The 18,890-nt window shown below is 50.3% G+C and overlaps 6 protein-coding genes across 6 annotated transcripts; 5 read left to right on the top strand and 1 right to left on the bottom strand.

Annotated features, from left to right (window-relative positions):
- Positions 1–99: 99 nt before the first annotated feature.
- BDQ94DRAFT_6370 (mismatch repair ATPase MSH6) lies at positions 100–4,296 on the top strand. Its single transcript, XM_026776226.1, has 5 exons — positions 100–569; positions 629–679; positions 741–903; positions 952–3,338; positions 3,404–4,296. The coding sequence occupies exons 1-5, from the start codon at positions 237–239 to the stop codon at positions 4,100–4,102; spliced, it is 3,633 nt and encodes a 1,210-aa protein (XP_026632567.1). The 5' UTR covers positions 100–236; the 3' UTR covers positions 4,103–4,296.
- Positions 4,297–5,505: 1,209 nt separating this feature from the next.
- BDQ94DRAFT_165252 (uncharacterized protein) lies at positions 5,506–6,087 on the bottom strand (the record flags this gene model as incomplete). The annotated part of the gene is made up of 1 exon (XM_026770252.1): positions 5,506–6,087. One exon carries the CDS (start codon positions 6,085–6,087, stop codon positions 5,506–5,508), a length of 582 nt encoding a protein of 193 aa, XP_026632566.1.
- A 668-nt stretch (positions 6,088–6,755) lies between these two features.
- Positions 6,756–7,787, top strand: BDQ94DRAFT_165251 (uncharacterized protein; the record flags this gene model as incomplete). Its single annotated transcript, XM_026770251.1, has 1 exon — positions 6,756–7,787. The coding sequence occupies one exon, from the start codon at positions 6,756–6,758 to the stop codon at positions 7,785–7,787; it is 1,032 nt and encodes a 343-aa protein (XP_026632565.1).
- A 2,122-nt stretch (positions 7,788–9,909) lies between these two features.
- BDQ94DRAFT_165250 (cell wall mannoprotein 1 family protein) lies at positions 9,910–10,506 on the top strand (the record flags this gene model as incomplete). Its single annotated transcript, XM_026770250.1, has 1 exon — positions 9,910–10,506. One exon carries the CDS (start codon positions 9,910–9,912, stop codon positions 10,504–10,506), a length of 597 nt encoding a protein of 198 aa, XP_026632564.1.
- A 3,792-nt stretch (positions 10,507–14,298) lies between these two features.
- BDQ94DRAFT_165248 (uncharacterized protein) lies at positions 14,299–15,525 on the top strand (the record flags this gene model as incomplete). Its single annotated transcript, XM_026770249.1, has 4 exons — positions 14,299–14,448; positions 14,499–14,603; positions 14,665–15,038; positions 15,099–15,525. The coding sequence occupies 4 exons, from the start codon at positions 14,299–14,301 to the stop codon at positions 15,523–15,525; spliced, it is 1,056 nt and encodes a 351-aa protein (XP_026632563.1).
- Positions 15,526–16,211: 686 nt separating this feature from the next.
- On the top strand, positions 16,212–17,954 carry BDQ94DRAFT_176985 (GMC family oxidoreductase; the record flags this gene model as incomplete). Its single annotated transcript, XM_026772797.1, has 2 exons — positions 16,212–16,421; positions 16,489–17,954. 2 exons carry the CDS (start codon positions 16,212–16,214, stop codon positions 17,881–17,883), a joined length of 1,605 nt encoding a protein of 534 aa, XP_026632562.1. The 3' UTR covers positions 17,884–17,954.
- Between the last annotated feature and the right edge of the window lie 936 nt (positions 17,955–18,890).

Genomic DNA, 18,890 nt, shown 5'->3' with positions numbered 1-18,890 from the left:
GCAGAAGGCGGCGGCAGAAATCCACTTAACGCGTCGACGCGCGACGCCCGTTTCTCGCTGCGCTCCCCGGGACTGTCTGGACCATTCAGTTCACCCTGTCCGATGTTCATCCCCTTCCTCTGTTGCTTCCCATTCCCCTGACCCATTTGATGGGCCTATTCTATTTTTTTATAATAAAGCATGATATAAACTACCTTCCATCAACTTCCTTCTGATATATAACAATACAACCCATAATGGCTAGAGGAACCCCCGCCGCCTCCTCTCCCACGACTGCGACGCCGCCCACCGGAGCCTTGAAACGTTCCACGTCCAGCACCCAGAACATGAAAAACCAGAAGTCAATTCTTGGGTTCTTTCAGAAGTCGTCTCCATCCACCCCGTCCACTGCTCGCAATGCGGAGCCTGCTTCTTCTCCGGCGGAGAGGGTCTCAGAGCAGCGACGCGGAAGTGCGAAGGGCGCGGCGGAAAGGAAGAAGAGCGTTCCTAAGTTCAAGCAGGAATTGGAGCCGGTGCCTAGTAGTGACCTAGTGATTCCGGAGGAGGATGAGCAGGGTGATAATGCACAGGTGCGATCTGCAGAAAGCAGTGTGTTATCGGGGTTGACGACTAACACACGATGCATTAGGAGAGCCCGAATGGCAAAGCTGAACTGAAGACAGCATCTCCATCACGGCGGGTAAGGACTTGAACTCGGACATCAATGTTTTCTACAAATGTGCTGATAGTTATCCTTCAAGGCCAAGAAGCAAGTCAATTACGTCGAATCTGACTCCGAAGGCGAAGATGATGACGAGAAGATATTTCGCCCTGGTCGCAACAGCAGGAACAAGCGAAGGAAGATGTCTCCTGAAAGCGATGACGAGTTTAACGATGGTGGAGATGTGGGATACTCCGATGATGGTGAGTTTTCGTGCTTAAATCTTAATGCACGACGCTAATAGGTTTTAGAAATGGACGACTTTATTGTTGCAGACGATTCGGACGAAGAAGCGAAGCCATCAAAGAAGCGCAAGAGGCCGTCGACACAACCGAAGAGCAAGTCCTCCTCTTTACCGCCTGTATCATTTGAAGAGGACTTGGACATGGACATACCAGACGCATCTGCTGGCACAGCTCTGAAGTGGACGTACGACCCAGAAAGCTCCGAACCACGCCAGCCGCGCACAACACCGGTTACTCCAAAGAAATCTTCGGGAACTACGAAGCAGAAAGCACATGTGACGGAGCCTGAACAACGGTATGCGTGGCTTGCAAACATCCGGGACATTGACGGGCACCCTATCGGGCATCCTGAATATGATCCTCGCACCCTGTATATTCCCCCACTGGCTTGGACCAAGTTCTCTCCGTTCGAGAAGCAATACTGGGAGATCAAGCAGAAATTCTGGGATACAGTTGTCTTCTTCAAGAAGGGCAAGTTCTACGAACTTTATGAAAATGATGCTACAATCGGACATCAACTGTTCGATCTGAAGCTTACGGACCGTGTGAACATGCGCATGGTCGGTGTCCCGGAGATGAGTCTGGATCACTGGGCCAACCAATTCGTGGCCAAGGGTTTCAAGATCGCTCGTGTTGACCAAATCGAGTCGGCCCTGGGCAAGGAGATGCGCGAGCGCGATGGTAAGAAGGGTGGAGGTAAAGAAGACAAAGTCATCAGGAGAGAGTTGTCGTCCGTTCTCACGGCTGGTACCCTCGTCGAGGGCTCCATGCTGCAAGATGACATGTCCACCTACTGTGTTGCTATCAAAGAGGCTCTGATTGACGACAAGCCTGCCTTTGGTATTGCTTTCGTTGATACAGCAACCGGCCAATTCTTCCTGTCCGAGTTTGTGGACGATGTTGACATGACCAAGTTCGAGACATTCGTCGCGCAAACCCGACCACAGGAGCTTCTTTTGGAGAAGTCTGCAGTATCTCAGAAGGCTTTGCGCATCTTGAAAAACAACACTGGCCCAACTACACTCTGGAATTACCTGAAGCCGGTGAAAGAGTTCTGGGAAGCTGACATCACAGTGAAGGAGCTTGATGCGAGCGAGTATTTCGTCTCCCAGGACGATGATAACTTACAAGCTTGGCCCGAAGCACTCCGAGAAGCCCGCGATAAAGAACTGGTCATGTCCGCATTCGGTGCTCTAGTGCAGTATCTCAGACTCTTGAAGATTGAGCGTGATTTGATCACCATTGGCAACTTTACTGCGTACGATCCGATCAAGAAGGCCACCAGCCTGGTGCTGGATGGTCAAACTCTTATCAACATGGAGATATTCTCCAACTCTTTCGATGGTGGCTCCGAGGGCACCTTGTTCCAGCTTTTGAACCGCTGTATCACACCTTTTGGCAAGCGTATGTTCAAGCAGTGGGTATGCCATCCGCTTGTAGATGCAAATAAGATCAATGCTCGCTTGGATGCAGTGGATGCCCTCAATGCTGATCCCACTGTCCGGGACCAATTTTCGTCCCAGCTGACCAAGATGCCCGATTTGGAGCGACTAATCTCTCGTGTCCATGCTGCGAATTGCAAAGCCCAAGACTTCCTGCGCGTCTTGGAAGGCTTTGAGCAGATCGAGTATACCATGAGTCTGCTCAAGGAAAGTGGCTCAGCCGGAGAAGGCGTTATTGGACAATTGATCAGTGGCATGCCTGACCTGAATGAGCTGCTCGAGTACTGGAAGACTGCTTTTGATCGCTCCAAGGCGAGAGAGAATGGCATCCTGGTACCCAAGCCCGGTGTCGAGGAAGACTTTGACAGCTCCCAGGAAAACATCGAGCAAATCCACCGCGACCTCGAGAGCCTGCTGAAGCGTGTACGCAAAGAGCTTGGATCTTCCGCAATTATCTACAAGGACAATGGCAAGGAGATCTACCAGTTGGAGGTGCCAATCAAAGTGAAGAACATCCCAAAGAACTGGGATCAAATGTCTGCTACCAAACAAGTCAAGCGCTACTATTTCCCGGAGCTGCGCAAACTCATCCGTCAGTTGCAGGAGGCCCAAGAAACACACAGTCAGATCGTCAAGGAAGTCGCTGGCCGATTCTATGCACGATTTGACGAAAACTACTCCACTTGGCTTGCTGCCGTCCGCATTGTTGCCCAGCTCGACTGCCTCATCAGTCTAGCCAAGGCCTCCTCATCGCTCGGTCAACCTAGCTGCCGTCCTGTCTTCGTCGACGATGAGCGAAGCGTTCTTGAATTCGAGGAGCTGCGCCATCCATGCCTAATCTCCTCAGTTGGCGACTTCATCCCCAACGACGTCCAACTGGGAGGCACACACGCGAACATCGACCTCCTCACCGGAGCCAACGCAGCCGGAAAGTCCACCGTCCTCCGAATGGTAAGCCAGCCCTTTCCTCTTCCATATCTTCTCCAGAATAGCTAGACTAACCCTGAAATCTGTAGACCTGCGTCGCCGTAATCATGGCCCAGATCGGATGTTATCTCCCCTGCCAATCCGCGCGTCTCACCCCAGTCGATCGAATCATGTCCCGCCTAGGCGCAAACGACAACATCTTCGCCGCCCAATCGACCTTCTTCGTTGAGCTCTCCGAAACCAAGAAGATCCTCTCCGAAGCCACACCCCGCTCGCTCGTCATCCTTGACGAACTAGGCCGTGGAACCAGCTCCTACGACGGCGTGGCGGTCGCTCAGGCCGTCCTGCACCATGTTGCCACTCACATCGGCGCTCTCGGATTCTTCGCAACCCACTACCACTCCCTGGCTGCCGAGTTCGAGGGACATCCTGAAATCGCACCGAAGCGCATGCGCATCCACGTTGACGACGAGGAACGCCGCGTCACGTTCTTATATAAGCTTGAAGATGGCGTTGCGGAGGGCAGTTTCGGTATGCACTGCGCTGCGATGTGCGGCATTCCGGACAAGGTCATTGAGCGGGCAGAGGTGGCTGCGAAGCAGTGGGAGCATACGAGTCGGTTGAAGGAGAGTTTGGAGAGGCGGAAGGGAGGTGGGCTGGTGGGAATGGGATGGTGGAGTGATGTTGCTTGGGCGTTGAGGGAGACGGTGGCTGAGAGTGAGGAGGGTGGCCCGGAGGTGAGTGACCGCAGTTTGGAGGTGCTGAGGAAGGCGATTGAGGCTTTGTGAGTGGGTTTCTTCCGGGTTAATGAAGGACATACATGTCTACATAGATGGTATCTTGTTTTCTTATTCTTATGGGTATGGAATGGGTGTTAGGGTTAGAGATATGTCTTGAAAAGTGAGGATATAATACGGGAATTATCTGTTATCTAATCGATCGAGATGAGATAAATAGTATCACAAAAGGGTACCTTACGTCCAAGCTGCATATGTTGTCAATCCTCTGGCTGGTCTTTCAAGCAATTACCAGCTTTAGCCTAGTACTAGTTGAAAGAATGATCATGGCTATGTAGGGGTCGGTAGAGACTTAAGGTGATTCTTCATGGAAGCCCTCCATCATGTACTTCACCATAGATGGATCCTTCGCAATGGCTTGATAACGCTACAGTCTTCTCCGTATAGGGAGATAATAATAAACCAAGACCAGAACCAAAATAAAGCAAGAATAAGATTCATGATATTTCGATTTCACGTTGTTGAGATCTATCATGGCGTATTGGTTACTGTTATGGCTGCTGATTTGAATGAAGACAATAGTAGGTAGTAATCATACTCGATAAGAGAAGCTGGAATGCCTTCCTTTCCTCTGGTTCCATCTTGGATTTGAAGCAGAGCTGAATACCCTTCAACGAACATATCGAGATAAACGTAAATGTAATGCACTTGAAATCATAGGTCTTTCCAGCATTCATGATCTTAGATTCTGGATGGGCATAAATTCGAATCATTGAGGACACGGGTAATGAAGATTGATTTTCGATCATATGTATGTCTTCTTCACTTCCTGGTAGAGGGAATGGTCCGGACATAGTTTCTGCACTCACGATTGCTGCAGTAGGCTGTCATCTACAATATTTCGACATATTCCAAAGTAACTATCACCTATATTCTATCTTACTGGGTAAGATAGTGCATTTCTGAGTTGAGCTGCATTTGACAATTTTGTGGTTTGGATCGGTTATTGTTATGTTAAATTGCGAGAAAACTACCTCCAAAGTAATGCAGCCATATGATTTCAGGTCAAGCTGAGAAGGATGTTTATCTGGGTACTATATTTTAGAGGTCTATGTACTACAGTAGCACTATTGACAGTGCTAGGAGACGACAATCATTTTCAAACGGTTTTCATAGATGATAGTAGTCTGATATGAAGATTGTTCAGTAACTTGTAAGTCTCTAACTGCATTTCACGAAGTGATGTTCTTGATCCGAGAGGGATGGCAGGTATGTTCCCAGAATTATGGATAAATATCAGATTGATACATCAAAGAAAAAAGCAGGCGTAGTGGAACCGAAAGCGAAGTAGACACAGCAAAGCGACTTGAAATAGGTGAACAAGGAACAGCAGCCTTCAAACAAGACTAGGGAGCGCATACATGGATAACAAAAGCTATCATATCAGATACTAATCATTCGCGTCGAGGCCTTTTAAGAAGCGGTGAATCCAGGGCATTCAGCTCTGCGCGCCACAGTGCAGCCCTGAGCCTTGGATCTTTCTCACATGCCCCCTTGCGAAGAGTCTCAAGGCGTAACTTGAAGATCTCGAGGAAAAATTCCAGATCTTCCACAACATCTGCGATGCACTTATCACTCCGCCATTGTGCCAGAGACACGGGCCAACGCAACACCTTGCCGTTGGGAATTCCTGTGTCTTTGATCTTGGCTAAAGCCTTTTCGAGAGGGGCTGGGGTCGTAGTTAGATCGACAATAGAAGCTTGACGGCGCTGGACTCCATCCAGAGGATTTGATTCCACGACAGATGTCTCTCTTTGTTCATCTCCTTCTTGCGTTTCCCTAGAGGTCCAGGGGTCCCTGAATAGCTGCTCCTGGAAATCCACCACCTCATTGGCCTGCAGAGCAACGATTTGGTTAATGACCTCTCTCTCCATCAATCCTTCTGTTACGCTGCTGGCGTTTGCAAGTGTAGAGGACTGTTCATGTTCATCCACAGAAGCGCCTTGGGCAGACGGTGCGTCTTGGGTGGTTGGCATGGTGCTGGTGTGAGGATCTTGAGGAAGTTCGAAAGAGATAGGCGTGGATGCTAAACAGGCGAGATACTTTGGGACTTTACACTGTTAGTCTTCGAAATTCGTGTTTGGACATTGATTCCATATAGAATCAAGCCAAAGGCTTGAGAGGGCCGAAGAGTTGGGGAAAATGGTGCTTCTATGATAACAGGGGCTTGTTTGTATCACTCACCTGAGATGTTAACGGGCCTAACAGTCAAGCTCTGTTGTGCAGAAAGAGTGATGAGGAAGAGAAAGGAAACAAACTACATGACTGATACTTATAGCTGACCCGCCGGTGCCTGTGACCCTTCACACGTACAAATGAACGACTAATCGATCTATCTCCAGGGCGATATTCACATCCCCCGTCAGGGAAAGGTTTTCTCAGCTAGACTCTCCTGTGCAGCTCCTTGTTCACTTCTCACAACCTTCCTCTCTCTCTCTCTCTCTCTCTCTCTCTCTCTCTGGTGTATTCCTTCATAAGTAGCCATACTTTTTGTGACGGCTCTCAATACATCGTGCACTTTAGTGGACAGTTACAGCCTAATCGATTTTTATCAAAACGCCTGAAGGTGACCCTTGAATCCGCTCTTCAAAACACGAAAGACCTCATTACTGAATGTGAAGGCATGGCAGACACCTTCTCCAAAATGAACCCACCCGCCCAAACCGAAAACCTTCCTATCCAACTATCTTCCGAACAAATCATGACTTTACAAGACATGCCGCAGGATAAAGAGTCTCTAAATGTGATCGAGCTCTTGAAAGCTCATGTCAAAACCTTGGAAGAGCAATGTCACAAGGCTCAAGAGGAGAGGTTGAAGGCTTGGGAAGAATGTGACAAGGCTCGCAAAGAGCGCAACGAATCATCCAAACATGCTGTCGAAACCATCGAAAAAGTAAATAGGGACGCAGCAGAGCTTCGAAAGGAGAAACAGGAGCTAAAAGCTGAACTTTCAAAGGTGCAGGGCTGGCGCAATCTCTTTGAACAGCCAGCCACGAAGAACAGCGGTACCGCAAAGGAGAAGAACGACCGGAAGCCAAAGATACGGAGGAAAGGGAGAGCTGATAGATACGGTCCGAATCGCATAGAGAGATCAGTGTATCCAGAACTCACATTCACACCCTCTCCACCTCCTCCTGACCCCGGACCTGCATGCTCCTTTGCAACCCCACCTTCCGATCCATCTCAGAATCTCAACTTGAACATTGCCAAGTTGGAACACACCCACGATGGAGAGCTTCAAAGTGGCAACAAAACGGAGGCTGGCAGAGAACCTAGACCCAAGAAGCGCGTACGTTTTGAGCTAGATACCTGCCCAGAGGAACCAACAGCAGAGGGAATTCCGTCAAGCCGGGACAATGCGCCTTATCCTGACCCCGAATGGGTCGTCTCACCTTTGGATCCAACTTACTTACCGGTGGTGCTAACACCACTAGAAACCTCGTCAGACCAGGACTATGCGCCTACTACTCGTGGCCTCAGACCTTCAAGAACATTGGCAAGTGCACTACCTTACTATCGAGCCTTTCCACCTCACAGTCCATCTGACTACCCGCTGGAGCCATCACCACATTATATCCCGTTGCGCCCGGACAATGTGCCTACTCCTAACCCTGAAGTTGCACGCCGCCTTTCAAGGGTAGTACATATTAGGTACCGCATACCTGAGGCCAGATGAACATAATTCGTGGGCAGATCAATCGCAAGCTCACAATCTTGGAGCAGAAAGTTTCGGATCCTGATAGCAGGAATTTTCTTCGGCAGGATAACCACTATGGATGGATTCGTGTCTGGGCGCGTATGTGCAATATGCACGAGTTCGATTGGGCTTGGTATTGTTGTTCAGGCAGTGTTTGGTATGGACATATTCAGGAATGATCTGGTTTTCTGCGCTATTCACCAACTCCATAACGTGTCATGTTATCTATGATGATGTAGCCAGCTGGGGCGCTCGGTAATAAAAATCAAGCATTAAATGCTGAAGAAATTGAACATGTGATACTGGTATCGAGATGTAATGAGCGCAATTGGAGGCCTTCAAGTCGCATTCATAACTCATGAATGGAACAAAAGCCTAGATTTCTTTCAGCAGATAATAAGGATTAAAAGCAAGCAAGGTACTTCTTTTGAGGTAGTAGTATTACCTACATAACAAGCATTGTCGAACACAGATAACTATATGAAATCATGGAGATTTTCCAGTACTTACAAGCTAGGGGATATCGCCAAGAGGCAGATATACTTCCTGGTATATTTGAAATACATACCCTAGCAAGATTGTATATAATGAGTGTTCCTGAGCATGGAACAAGCGCAGAGGTGGCCCAGGACTGATTCCATCCTGCCTATATCAGGCCCTAGTTCGCAACTAGTTTTCCTGAAACCTGAAGACATCAGACATTGATCCTTATAATAAGGATCATATATTACGTAGTAATTTAGATATACATTCTTATCCATTAATAGATGGCTAGGGAACACACCGCCCCTGAGAATGTATCAAATCCTGTACTTGTGTGAACCAGCGCTGGCAACTGAGCAATGGATATATCCCATGATACTTTGCGGAAAAGACCCGATGCGTCGATTATGCAACTCGACCATGAGTTGAACAGTTGTCTAGCCAGCACAAGCTACGCAGTTAAGCACTATAGAGTGAAGAACCTCGTACATCACAATCTCAACTATATCTCAGGTGTCTAGAATCTCTCAATGGCTAGCAGAAGGCGAATCAAGGTCCAGCTCTCTACTAATGACGCGAGCTATTATGCCGAACAAGCCTAGTAATCGGGTATCTAATTACCATTAAAAAGCACCCGATACCGCTGCTACTCTTCCTCTGTACCAATCTTCTGCTACATCCTAACTTAACATCCTGCTCATCTCCTCCACCTTTCAGCCTTTCACCAGTTATTCCGCTTATAGCTCAGAACTGTATGAAGCGTGACACACTAGTGCAGTACGAGTCTTTAGACACACCCTGATACAATATGGAGTCCTGATCGGCCCTGATGAAACTCATGTTCTCGAGAAAGACCGCCTGGTAAGTGATCGGATCGAAGGTGATACCTCAATTGTCCCTGCCTTGCAACAGGGTCGTCTCGAGCAGGACAAAACAATCTCATAATTGGTGTTGGTCGAAGCTTCCAGACAAACCTCAACCCTGTTGATAAAATTGAGGGTAGAAACGACGGCCTCGAAACTTTGCATCATGAAATCACTTGACCAGGAGGCAGCGTTGGTTGGCTCTTTACTTGGCGGCTGATCCCGAGCTCCGCTTTATAAACTCCCGCAATGATGAGCGAACCAAAAATTCAGGACTACAGGCCGCAGGGGAAGCAAAGCTTAAATTATAAATAAAGATCGACATAGCAAGACCCTCGCGAACACCCCGTGGGACAGGGTTCTGCATTGGTTTTTAAAGTTCGGCTAAGCAAATGGAAACGCTCGAAAACATCCGCTTTTTGAGTCTCTGCTTCAGCTTCCCCCGGATTTCAGCCATCCCTAACCGTTCGTGATCCAGTCCTTGTAAATCACTAACAATTCAGGGGTTTGCACATCGTCATTTCCTGGGAGTCGACCTACTATTCAGACTTTGCGAGCGAAGTATCATCATGAAATCGCTCTTTTGCCAGGTTGGGAATTTACTGTCTCCGCGGGTGTATAGCCAAAGAGCTATATAAAGTCGCTCAATTGTCTTTCAACCATCCCTATCATCAGCAATCAGCATCATCAATCACTACTCCTACTCTACTACCAATCCTTGAATCAATCCAATTCCAATCACCTCAATCTCCACCATGAAGCTCTCCATCTTCTCCATCCTCACCCTCGGCCTCGCCGCCGGCAGCCTCGCTGCGCCCACCGCGGTTCAGGAGCGCGACCTCCCCACCATCACCGGCGTCCTCTCCAGAATCGGCACCAAGGTCGACGCCCTGGGCTCTGCCATTCAAGCTTACAACGGTGGCGACGTGGCCAAGGTGCAGCAAGCCTCCGACACTCTGGTGACGGCCATCAACAACGGCAACACCAAGGTCAGTGGCACGGCCGCCCTTAGCAGCGGTGACGCGCTGGGGCTCCCCGGCCCCGTCAACGACCTCAAGAACAAGATCTCTGCCGTTATCACCAAGCTTGACAACAAGAAGAACCTGATTGTCAAGGCCGGCAAGGGCGCGCAGACCTACAACGACCTCACCCAGCAGAAGGCCGCTGCTAAGAAGCTGTCCGACACGATCGTCTCCAAGGTCCCGGAGAACCTGCAGAGCCTGGCTGGTTCCATCGCCGGTGGCATCTCTGATGCTATCAACACGGGTGTGAAGGACTTTGCTGATCAGGCCCCAAAGGCCTCTAAGCGTGAGGAGGCGGCTCCTCTTGTTGATGCTGCTGTTGCGGTCTAAGAAGATGGTTTGCGGAGGGGACGCGGATCTGCTGTGCAGATCATATCCGTTGTCTGTGGTCTCGCTGGATACAGTTGAAGGTCATCGGGATAGCTGTTATGTGAGAAGGATCAATGTGGAGATTATTGAATTGCTTATAGTCGAATTGAATGCCGCTTATACTCTATCACTTTCTAATGTAGCCTGATACTAGGCAAATGGTGATACTGCATAATTTAGTAGTTTAATGGTCTTCGGTTTATGGTCCGGTAGAGACGGGTGTCACAATTGACGCTGCCCAAGATAGTTTCACAGTTCAGGCGAGTGTGGGCGGGATTTTGCTCGGAGCAAGGAGCAGAAGCTGGACATGATCAAGGCAATTGAGGTGAGTGAGACTCAGCCTGTGGCCGATAAGCAGGTGTCGTACCGGTATCTGTGGCATCAGAGGCATTTTAGCAAGGTGTTTATTAAAATTGGCTGGATCCTATTTTCATACCGTCTCAACGCCTCACTCAAAAGACCCACATGGCCAAGGTAGATACTCCGTTAATCAAGACATCAATACCGTTCTCGATATTCAAATGTAGACGTGTGTGAAGCCCATAAAGGGATGTCTCGGAGCAGTATGCTACATGCAGCATACAACCAACACTAAAGTCTCGAAGGGAATGATCGGCAACCGACTATTATGGCCAGGACCAGGCAGAAAAAGCTATCAGCCGCCAGGTAACCAGGTCTTCTACATTCTATGCACAGAGATGAGGTGTGCTACAATTGACCTATCACAAAATAGGTACCAGGGAGTTGTTGCCTACCCGTTGCACTCCCTTGCGTCTCGGATAGGTCTATATAGATCGAGCAGAACACGCCAACAAACCACCATCACAATCAGACTGATTCTGCAATTCGACCAGCAAAACATCAAAAGATTTGTTCGCTCTATTTTCATTGTCATCCATCCATTCATCGCCTCATCATGTCGTCTTCAGATTCAATCGAGTCGACCCTGGCCGAAGTGAAACAGCTCACCATCCTCGGGCGAGAGGACAGCCTATTGCAGACTGACGCTGAAGATAGCGACGCTCGACTCGCCCTAGGAATGGAATGTCTTCTAGGAAAAGAAGAGTCTGTGCGTGATCTTTTGGCCAAACGGCGGAGAGTCAGAACCATGGACGGCAGCACTGGCTGGGCGGAGCAACTAAGCATCGCTTTAGACTACAAGAATGCCCTCAGCAGCATTGTTCCCTTCAAAGAGTACCAGAAGAGAATCTCAAAAACGATCGGTGGACGCACGCCTTTATCCTGTGCCGCGGAAGGTGGTAACCCCAAGATAGTTCGCATGTTGTTGGAGGACGGCGAGGATGTGAACGAGAGGGATGCGGATAGGTCCAATGGTGTCCCGCTACATTATGCCGCCTACGACGAGAGCCTGGAGGCCTTCGAGCTTTTGTTACAGCAGAAGGTCGATATTGAGGCCACGAATATCGACGGACACACGACCCTGGCTGTGGCAGCCCGATACTACCAATCGGCGGCAGTCGATGTGCTGCTCGGCAAGTGCAAGCCCAACGTCAATCCTAAAGATGTCTACGGATACACGCCGCTACTTCTACTCGTTAATGCCACGCCCGACAATTCGTGGGAAGCTGATGCGCGGCGAAAAATCATGAGGCGTCTGATCCAAGAGGGAGCAGATATGGAGGCCCGACAAGGATCAAATGGACGGACTGCCTTGCATATCGCTGCGGCTCGCGGTAGTATTGAGGATATGGTATTGTTGCTGGAGAACGGGGCTGACGTCAATATCAGTAGTGCCGAAGGCTTGACAGCACTAGATTTGGCTGCAATACAAGGCAACCTGGAGATGGTGACTCTACTTCTTGACTACAACGCTAAAGTTGATATGCTGGGAATTCGCAAGATGACGCCTTTGGATCAGGTGATAATGGCAAATGATAACAACAAGGATCGCCCGCGTATCATTGAACTTCTCCTGCAACGCAAGCCCGACTTACTCCTGCACAAATCTGCGTCTTACCTTCTCATGGAAGAGGTCACTACCATGGGAATGGCTGTCTGTCTGGGGACTCCGGAAATGGTGCGGGTATTGCTTCGCTATCCAGGCAGCGATGCCAAGCAAAGCGTCCTCCGTATGCCTCTCCTGTGCTGGGCTGCAGTTCAGAGCAAAGCGGACATGGTCGAGACGCTGATACAGCAGGGCGTATCACTCCAGGAGGTTGACGGCCGCTATGGGCGAAACGCACTTTCCTGGGCAGTGATCAAGGGCAAACAAGACATAGTTACGCGATTGCTGCAGACCCCCGGCATTGGATGGGATGACGTTGATCAACAAGACCGGTCAGCGCTTTTCCACGCGGCAGTCACCGGCAATGAAGAGATGTTTGAAGAACTTCGATCCCGTGGCAGCGCTGTGCATCGCCCTGACCAATTTGGGTTCACTCCTCTATTTGTCGCGGTTCAGCACGGCCGGGAGAGTCTAGTTCGGAGGATCCTCGGGGACCATCCGCTGACACAGGAGCCTCGTGATGACTCTGGTCGCAGTCTGTCGTGGTGGATACGATCGACGGGAAATGATGCTTTGCGAGAAACCATCGTCGGTTACGGTATGCAGCTGGGAGGGCAGGTTTTGATAGAAGAAAGCCATTCATATCTTCGTTATGAATCGAGCCGGTCGATTCAGGACTGTGACATTTGTACCCTTCCTCTGAACCGGGATAATCGAGGTATTGAATGTGGCTCGGGATGCAGGAAATATCGCATTTGCCACATCTGCTGTCAGTTTGGTGCGAGCTGCAAGGATTTTGCCGAGTGAGAGGGGGGAGGGGGGTGGAGGGATTTACTGAATAGGATGTGTTTACTTGCAAGGATTGATGGTAACCAAGTGAAGGATCACACCTTTTGTACTGTCTACATGTTTAATAGCACAAGTCAGCTGGTTTCCAAAGTAGTTAGTTGAATCACTACTAATTATGATAGAGCCAAGAATACATACATATGATGATTGGAACTATTTTCTGTTTTTTAGACTTTTGTATTACTAACGAATATTTTCTGGCAATCATTCAAACATATGGACAGCTACCTGTTGGTTTTCTAAATAAAAGTCCCCTAATAAAACTACAATGCGCCTTAAAGTTAAGCTTCTCAATGAAGTGAAGCCCCAGGCAAGACCCTGCTTCTCAATCAATCCCGCACATATGCTTTACAACCAACATCTAGTGGCTGCAAGACGATAAATAGACTATTTTACCAATAGAAGTGGATTGTGAGGGCAGAACTTAGTGAAGGATGCAATGGCAAGACTGCCTGGTAGATAACACTGTGTGTAGATGAACAACCCAAGGGATATTGTATAGCCATGGTGCGGGGTTTCCTTCCAAACCTTGACACCTTGACTACCAGGCAAATCGCAAGGTACAAAGCACATTGCAGCAGCTCGGGACGCAGGACGCCTTGTGTGTGTGGAGCAAAACCGCCCCCAACTGCAGCTAAGTGCTAGTAGTAGATACTAACAACTCGGGTCGGCTCAGAGGAGGGGGCCGTATGCCGGTGGATCCATGACAAGGTGCATTTCAAACGGTATGGCCAGCTATTGCAGTCAACCTAATTGATCCCAAGTATCTGTGCAGAAAGCTGTGCTGACAGGGGAATGGCTATTTTGTGGCCCCCACCTTTATCTCCCTGCTATGTCAGTCCTTAAGCTCCGAGATTCAAAAGCCTGCCATCATCCCTCGGTCTCACTCGACAACTAAATTTGCAGCACTGTTGAGTATTGCGAACTCACACATCACAATGGCTATCAGTCCAAATGGGGCCCGGCTTATGGTCTGGGAGATTGTCTTCGCGGTGGTGACCACCCTCATGATGGGACTGAGGCTGTGGGCCATCCGGATCAGACGGTCGTCCATTCAAATGCATGACTATTTTGTCTTTATTGCCTACGTGTGTTTCTCTTCAGCTTTTCTCCCAGATATTGTCTAACCTCCTCACAGTTGAGCACCTGTTGCATGGAAGGAGTGTGCTTTTGGGCTATAGCCAACGGTCTGGGCGCACACACGGACACACTCACGAGCTACGAAATTGGGGTTCAATACCAGGTAAGCCGGTCACAGTCCAACCCATTGCAGCATCATAGCCTTCTAAACATTATCATTGCAGCTCTTCATCAGCACCTACGTAACGTGGACCACGGGAACCGTATGCTGCAAATTCTCCATGCTCGCCCTCTACACCTCTCTCTTCCCTTCGAAACGGTTCCGGTATGCAGTCTGGGTCATGTACGGCGCTGTATTCGTCTACTACGTCTTCTTCCTATCGTTCTTCATGACCCAATGTCATCCAATCTCCTATGGCTGGAATCCTGTGCCGGGCGGGTACTGCAAGTCCGTAATGTTGGAGGAGATCCTCTCAATCGCCTTGAACATGGGTCTTGATACTGTAATTGCGCTCCTCCCGATGCCACTGCTCTGGAAGGTACAAATGCCTTTCAGGAACAAACTGACTATTAGCGTCATGTTCGCCATGGGTCTCTTGTACGGATATCCCCTTTCTCTGCTACTTCATCTGGTATACAACATACTAACACGCCGCAGTGTTGTCGGAGTCATGGCCTGGCGTATGGCCATCACGCTCATGCCTTCGACCCAGACTGACTTTGTGCACGGTCTGTACCTCGTCGGACTAGTTAGTTTTATGGAACTCTGGTTCAGCATGATCATCGTCTCGCTGCCGACAGTGGCGCCTTTATTCCGGCGCTACGTCGAGCCGTTCTACAAGACGCTCACTGGGCGGTCAAACTCCAATACCAATCCACGACGGCTAAAGGAAGCTCAACACACGATAGGCAGTGAGCCCGGACAGGCGAAGCGTTCGAAGAGCTGGCAGCTCGAAGACGGGTATTTGGAATTGGATGACACGGAGTCGGGGTCGAAGGGGCATGCGGAGGCGTGGAGTGGAATGTCTCGGGCCTCGTTGATTGATGCGAGTGAAAATACCCCCTCGCATGCTATTACAAAATGAGATACTACTTATCTTGTATTGATGAGCTTGCGGGATTTGTAAATAGAAAGATTGATTCGGCCAATAGTCTGCGCGAGGAAATGAAAATGCATCGAGTATGGTTCTTTAATCTTGTTTTGAAAATGTTACTATCTCAGTGCGCTAATAAGCGGAATCAATCATGGCATAACACCCATCCAAGATGGATGTACCTCGTAAAGGAAGGTCCAGTAATTACCAGGCACGAAGATGGCGAACTTGCTTGACATGATAATCAGAACGGATCGACTTCTTGCTGGCTGCAGCAGTAGCTCAACATCGTCCTCCGCCCTTACCCGCCGATGGCCTTAGCGAGTATGCCGGACCGGTTAGGGCACTATCCCCACCCCTCAGGTGAGTTACAGACCTGAAAGTCACGCACGGTTTTCACCGATCGGCACAGCCTTTTCGGCCCCATGTGTAGGAGTCACTACTAGTGCCTACGTAGTCCCAATGCCAGCCGCACTCCATCGCAAGGCCGTTTCCAGTTCTGTCGTTGGACCCCACCGGGCCAGAATAAGCCTGCCTGGTGATGTTTGCGGAATGCCCAGTATTTAACCAACGCGCATTCCCGCACTGTTTACCTCTTATAGCATCAATCTACCAACACGAATCCACTTCCCCCCTCACTTTCTTTTCCAAGGAGCACTTTGATCATCAGGAGCAATATGACCCACCTGAGCGCCGACTACATTGTCATCGGCGGCGGCACTGCCGGTCTGGTGGTGGCCAACCGCCTGTCGGAAGACCCCGACGTCCAAGTGCTTGTACTGGAGGCGGGACCGGACCGCAGCTCGGACGAGCGTGTTCAGGACCCGGCGGCGTGGCCCACCCTGAGCGGATCCGAGGTGGACTGGCAATTCAAGACTGTACCGCAGGTGTGTGCTATCTAATGTCTATCGATTTCATTCCTGTCAGTTATGGCAGCTAACTGCTGCGAGCCAGCCCGCCTTGAATAACCGCGACCAAGACCACGCTGCGGGCCGGCTGCTGGGCGGTACCTCCGCCATCAACGGGCTGGCGTTTGTGCCCCCCGCCCCGGCGGGCATCGATGCCTGGGAGGCGCTGGGGAACCCTGGCTGGTCCTGGCAGACTTTGGCCCCGTACTTTCACCGTAGCTTTCACATCTGTCCCCAGCCTACTCCTGGCAATGGTCCTGGTGCTGCGGCATCAGCCGCAGCTGGGCCCATTGAAGTCACCTATCCCGCACTGGCTGAACCGAGGAATCACACCATCATCGACGCCTGGAACAAGAGCTTTGCAGATAAGGGCTACGCCTTCAGTGATACTCTGATCCCAACTCCCACCACCGGCACCCGCCCCTACACAGCTACCATCACCACCACAGGCGTTCGGAGCGACAGCACTCAGTATGCAGCCTCGCGCCCCAACCTGCGCATCCTCACCGACACCACGGTCGAACGCATCCTCTTCGACACGACAACCACCACCATCACCGCCACGGGGGTCCTCCTCCAGAATAATCCCTCTCCCATCACCGCCACCAAAGAGGTGATCCTCGCCGCGGGTGCCTTCAACACGCCTAAACTCCTCGAACTCTCCGGCATCGGCTCTGCATCCCGGCTTTCCACGCATGACATTCCCTGCATCATTGACAACCCTTCCGTTGGCGAAAATCTTCAGAACCACCTCATGGCCCTCCTTCCCGTTCCCATCCAAGCATCTTCGGATTCTGCCTCCCCAACCCCAGGCATTCAAGCCATCTCTTTCGTCCGCTCGGGTGCTGAGGCCGACCTTCTCGCCCGTCACCCTCCCCCCCAGACCCCCCTCAACACCCTCCTCGCCAACCCCTCCGAACCCACAGCCTGCTTCTTCCTCAGCACGCTGCCCAACTCCTTGGCCATTCTCGGCTTGATCCCCTCCTATCCCCTCTCCCGCGGCTCCGTCCACCTCTCTTCCTCCCAGCCCGCTGACAAGCCCATTATCGACCCAGACTATCTGTCGCACCCCCTGGATCTCCCACTCATGGCAGAGCATTTCAAGACCCTTCACTCCCTTCCAACCAGCCTTCCATTGAAGGAGATCCTTGGCTCCGCGCCGGGTTCCAGCCCTGAGACGCAGGATCAGGGTGTGGTGGAGGAGACGTTAAGGGCATCGGTCGTGGCGGCGCATCATTTCTGCGGGACGGCCATCATGGCCCCGCGGGAGAAGGGGGGTGTGGTTGATAGCAATCTGCGGGTTTATGGGACCGGTAACTTGAGAATCGTCGATGCCAGTGTATTCCCTCTCGTGACGGCAGCGAATCCCATGTCGACGGTGTATGCTGTTGCGGAGCGAGCGGCGGAGCTTATTCGGGGAAGGGCAGAACATTCCGTGTGAGGTGAATGTCTGTATGACGGATCACTCAGCTCCGCTTAGGAAGGACAGGGATGGGCGCTTTTTCCTCCCACCGCAAGAACCTGATGCTTGCTCTTAGCGAATTAGAATGTGACAGTAATTCGAAGACAAAGAACAGGCACTATTTTAATCATTGTGTATATGTGATCTACCTAAACCCCAAACTATGTACTGATATTTAGGCAACCAAGATAGCAAGGGACTATCCCGCGGTGCCTATCTACGGGGTATATCCCACCAACTTATATTAGTAGTAGAAAACATTCGACTCCAAGATGCGCGGCTCTATGGTGTCCCCTGCACCTCAAACACGTAGCTCTACTATCTACGAAGCTGCCGTGGCGTAGTGCAATACTTGGATGTCACGCAGGCAGTGCCTTGAACTTCTTGAATCGGCGAAAGACAGTCAGTCAGTCAGCACGGGGGGAGGATGACACGAAGGCACAAATCGGCGCAGCTATACCGTTAACTCCTCTGGCGAATAACTGTGCCAGGGGATCGGCGGTGGGGCAGCCCCAGTGGGGATGGCTTGGGGGGCTTGGCCCCTTCCCAGCAAATCATTGGTAGCCGCATCTCTAGGGTCCACTGGGCAACCCGGCTTGGGTAAAGATATTCGGGTTTCCCCCTGTTTTGTATGTGTATGGGAATATTAGAATCTTGGAGTTATACTGTGGGAGAGGACCTTGCTTGCTATTACCTATCCTAATTATCTTTACCAGCGAGAATTAACCAAAGGTACCTTTGCGAATGTTTCGAAACTCTTCTACTAATAAATAAGTACTGACAACTGATGGTTGAATAGGGTTAGAGAGATGTTTTCGATTGCTGAAGATGTAGCCGTATTCCCGCGATTTAGGAAGATGGTTACATCCCCCCCGCAAGGCTGTTTATATCACAGCCAGTAATAATGTAGGTAACAGCATTTTATGCCTTTGGAGGTCCCAATATTTGCAAAGCAGGCAGGGCAGATGTCGGACCCCGCTCTTAGT

Source organism: Aspergillus welwitschiae (genome assembly GCF_003344945.1).
Source record: "Aspergillus welwitschiae strain CBS 139.54b unplaced genomic scaffold BDQ94scaffold_1, whole genome shotgun sequence".
Lineage (NCBI taxonomy): Eukaryota > Fungi > Ascomycota > Eurotiomycetes > Eurotiales > Aspergillaceae > Aspergillus > Aspergillus welwitschiae.
This window is presented reverse-complemented; position numbering and strand designations above follow the sequence as displayed.

Excerpts from the sequence above, each read along its gene's own strand:
- BDQ94DRAFT_6370 (XM_026776226.1), top strand. The coding sequence starts at position 237 with ATGGCTAGAGGAACCCCCGCCGCCTCCTCTCCCACGACTGCGACGCCG. Across the intron at positions 680-740 it reads CAGCATCTCCATCACGGCGG|GCCAAGAAGCAAGTCAATTA; the intron begins GTAAGGACTTGA and ends TTATCCTTCAAG. Across the intron at positions 904-951 it reads TGTGGGATACTCCGATGATG|AAATGGACGACTTTATTGTT; the intron begins GTGAGTTTTCGT and ends AATAGGTTTTAG.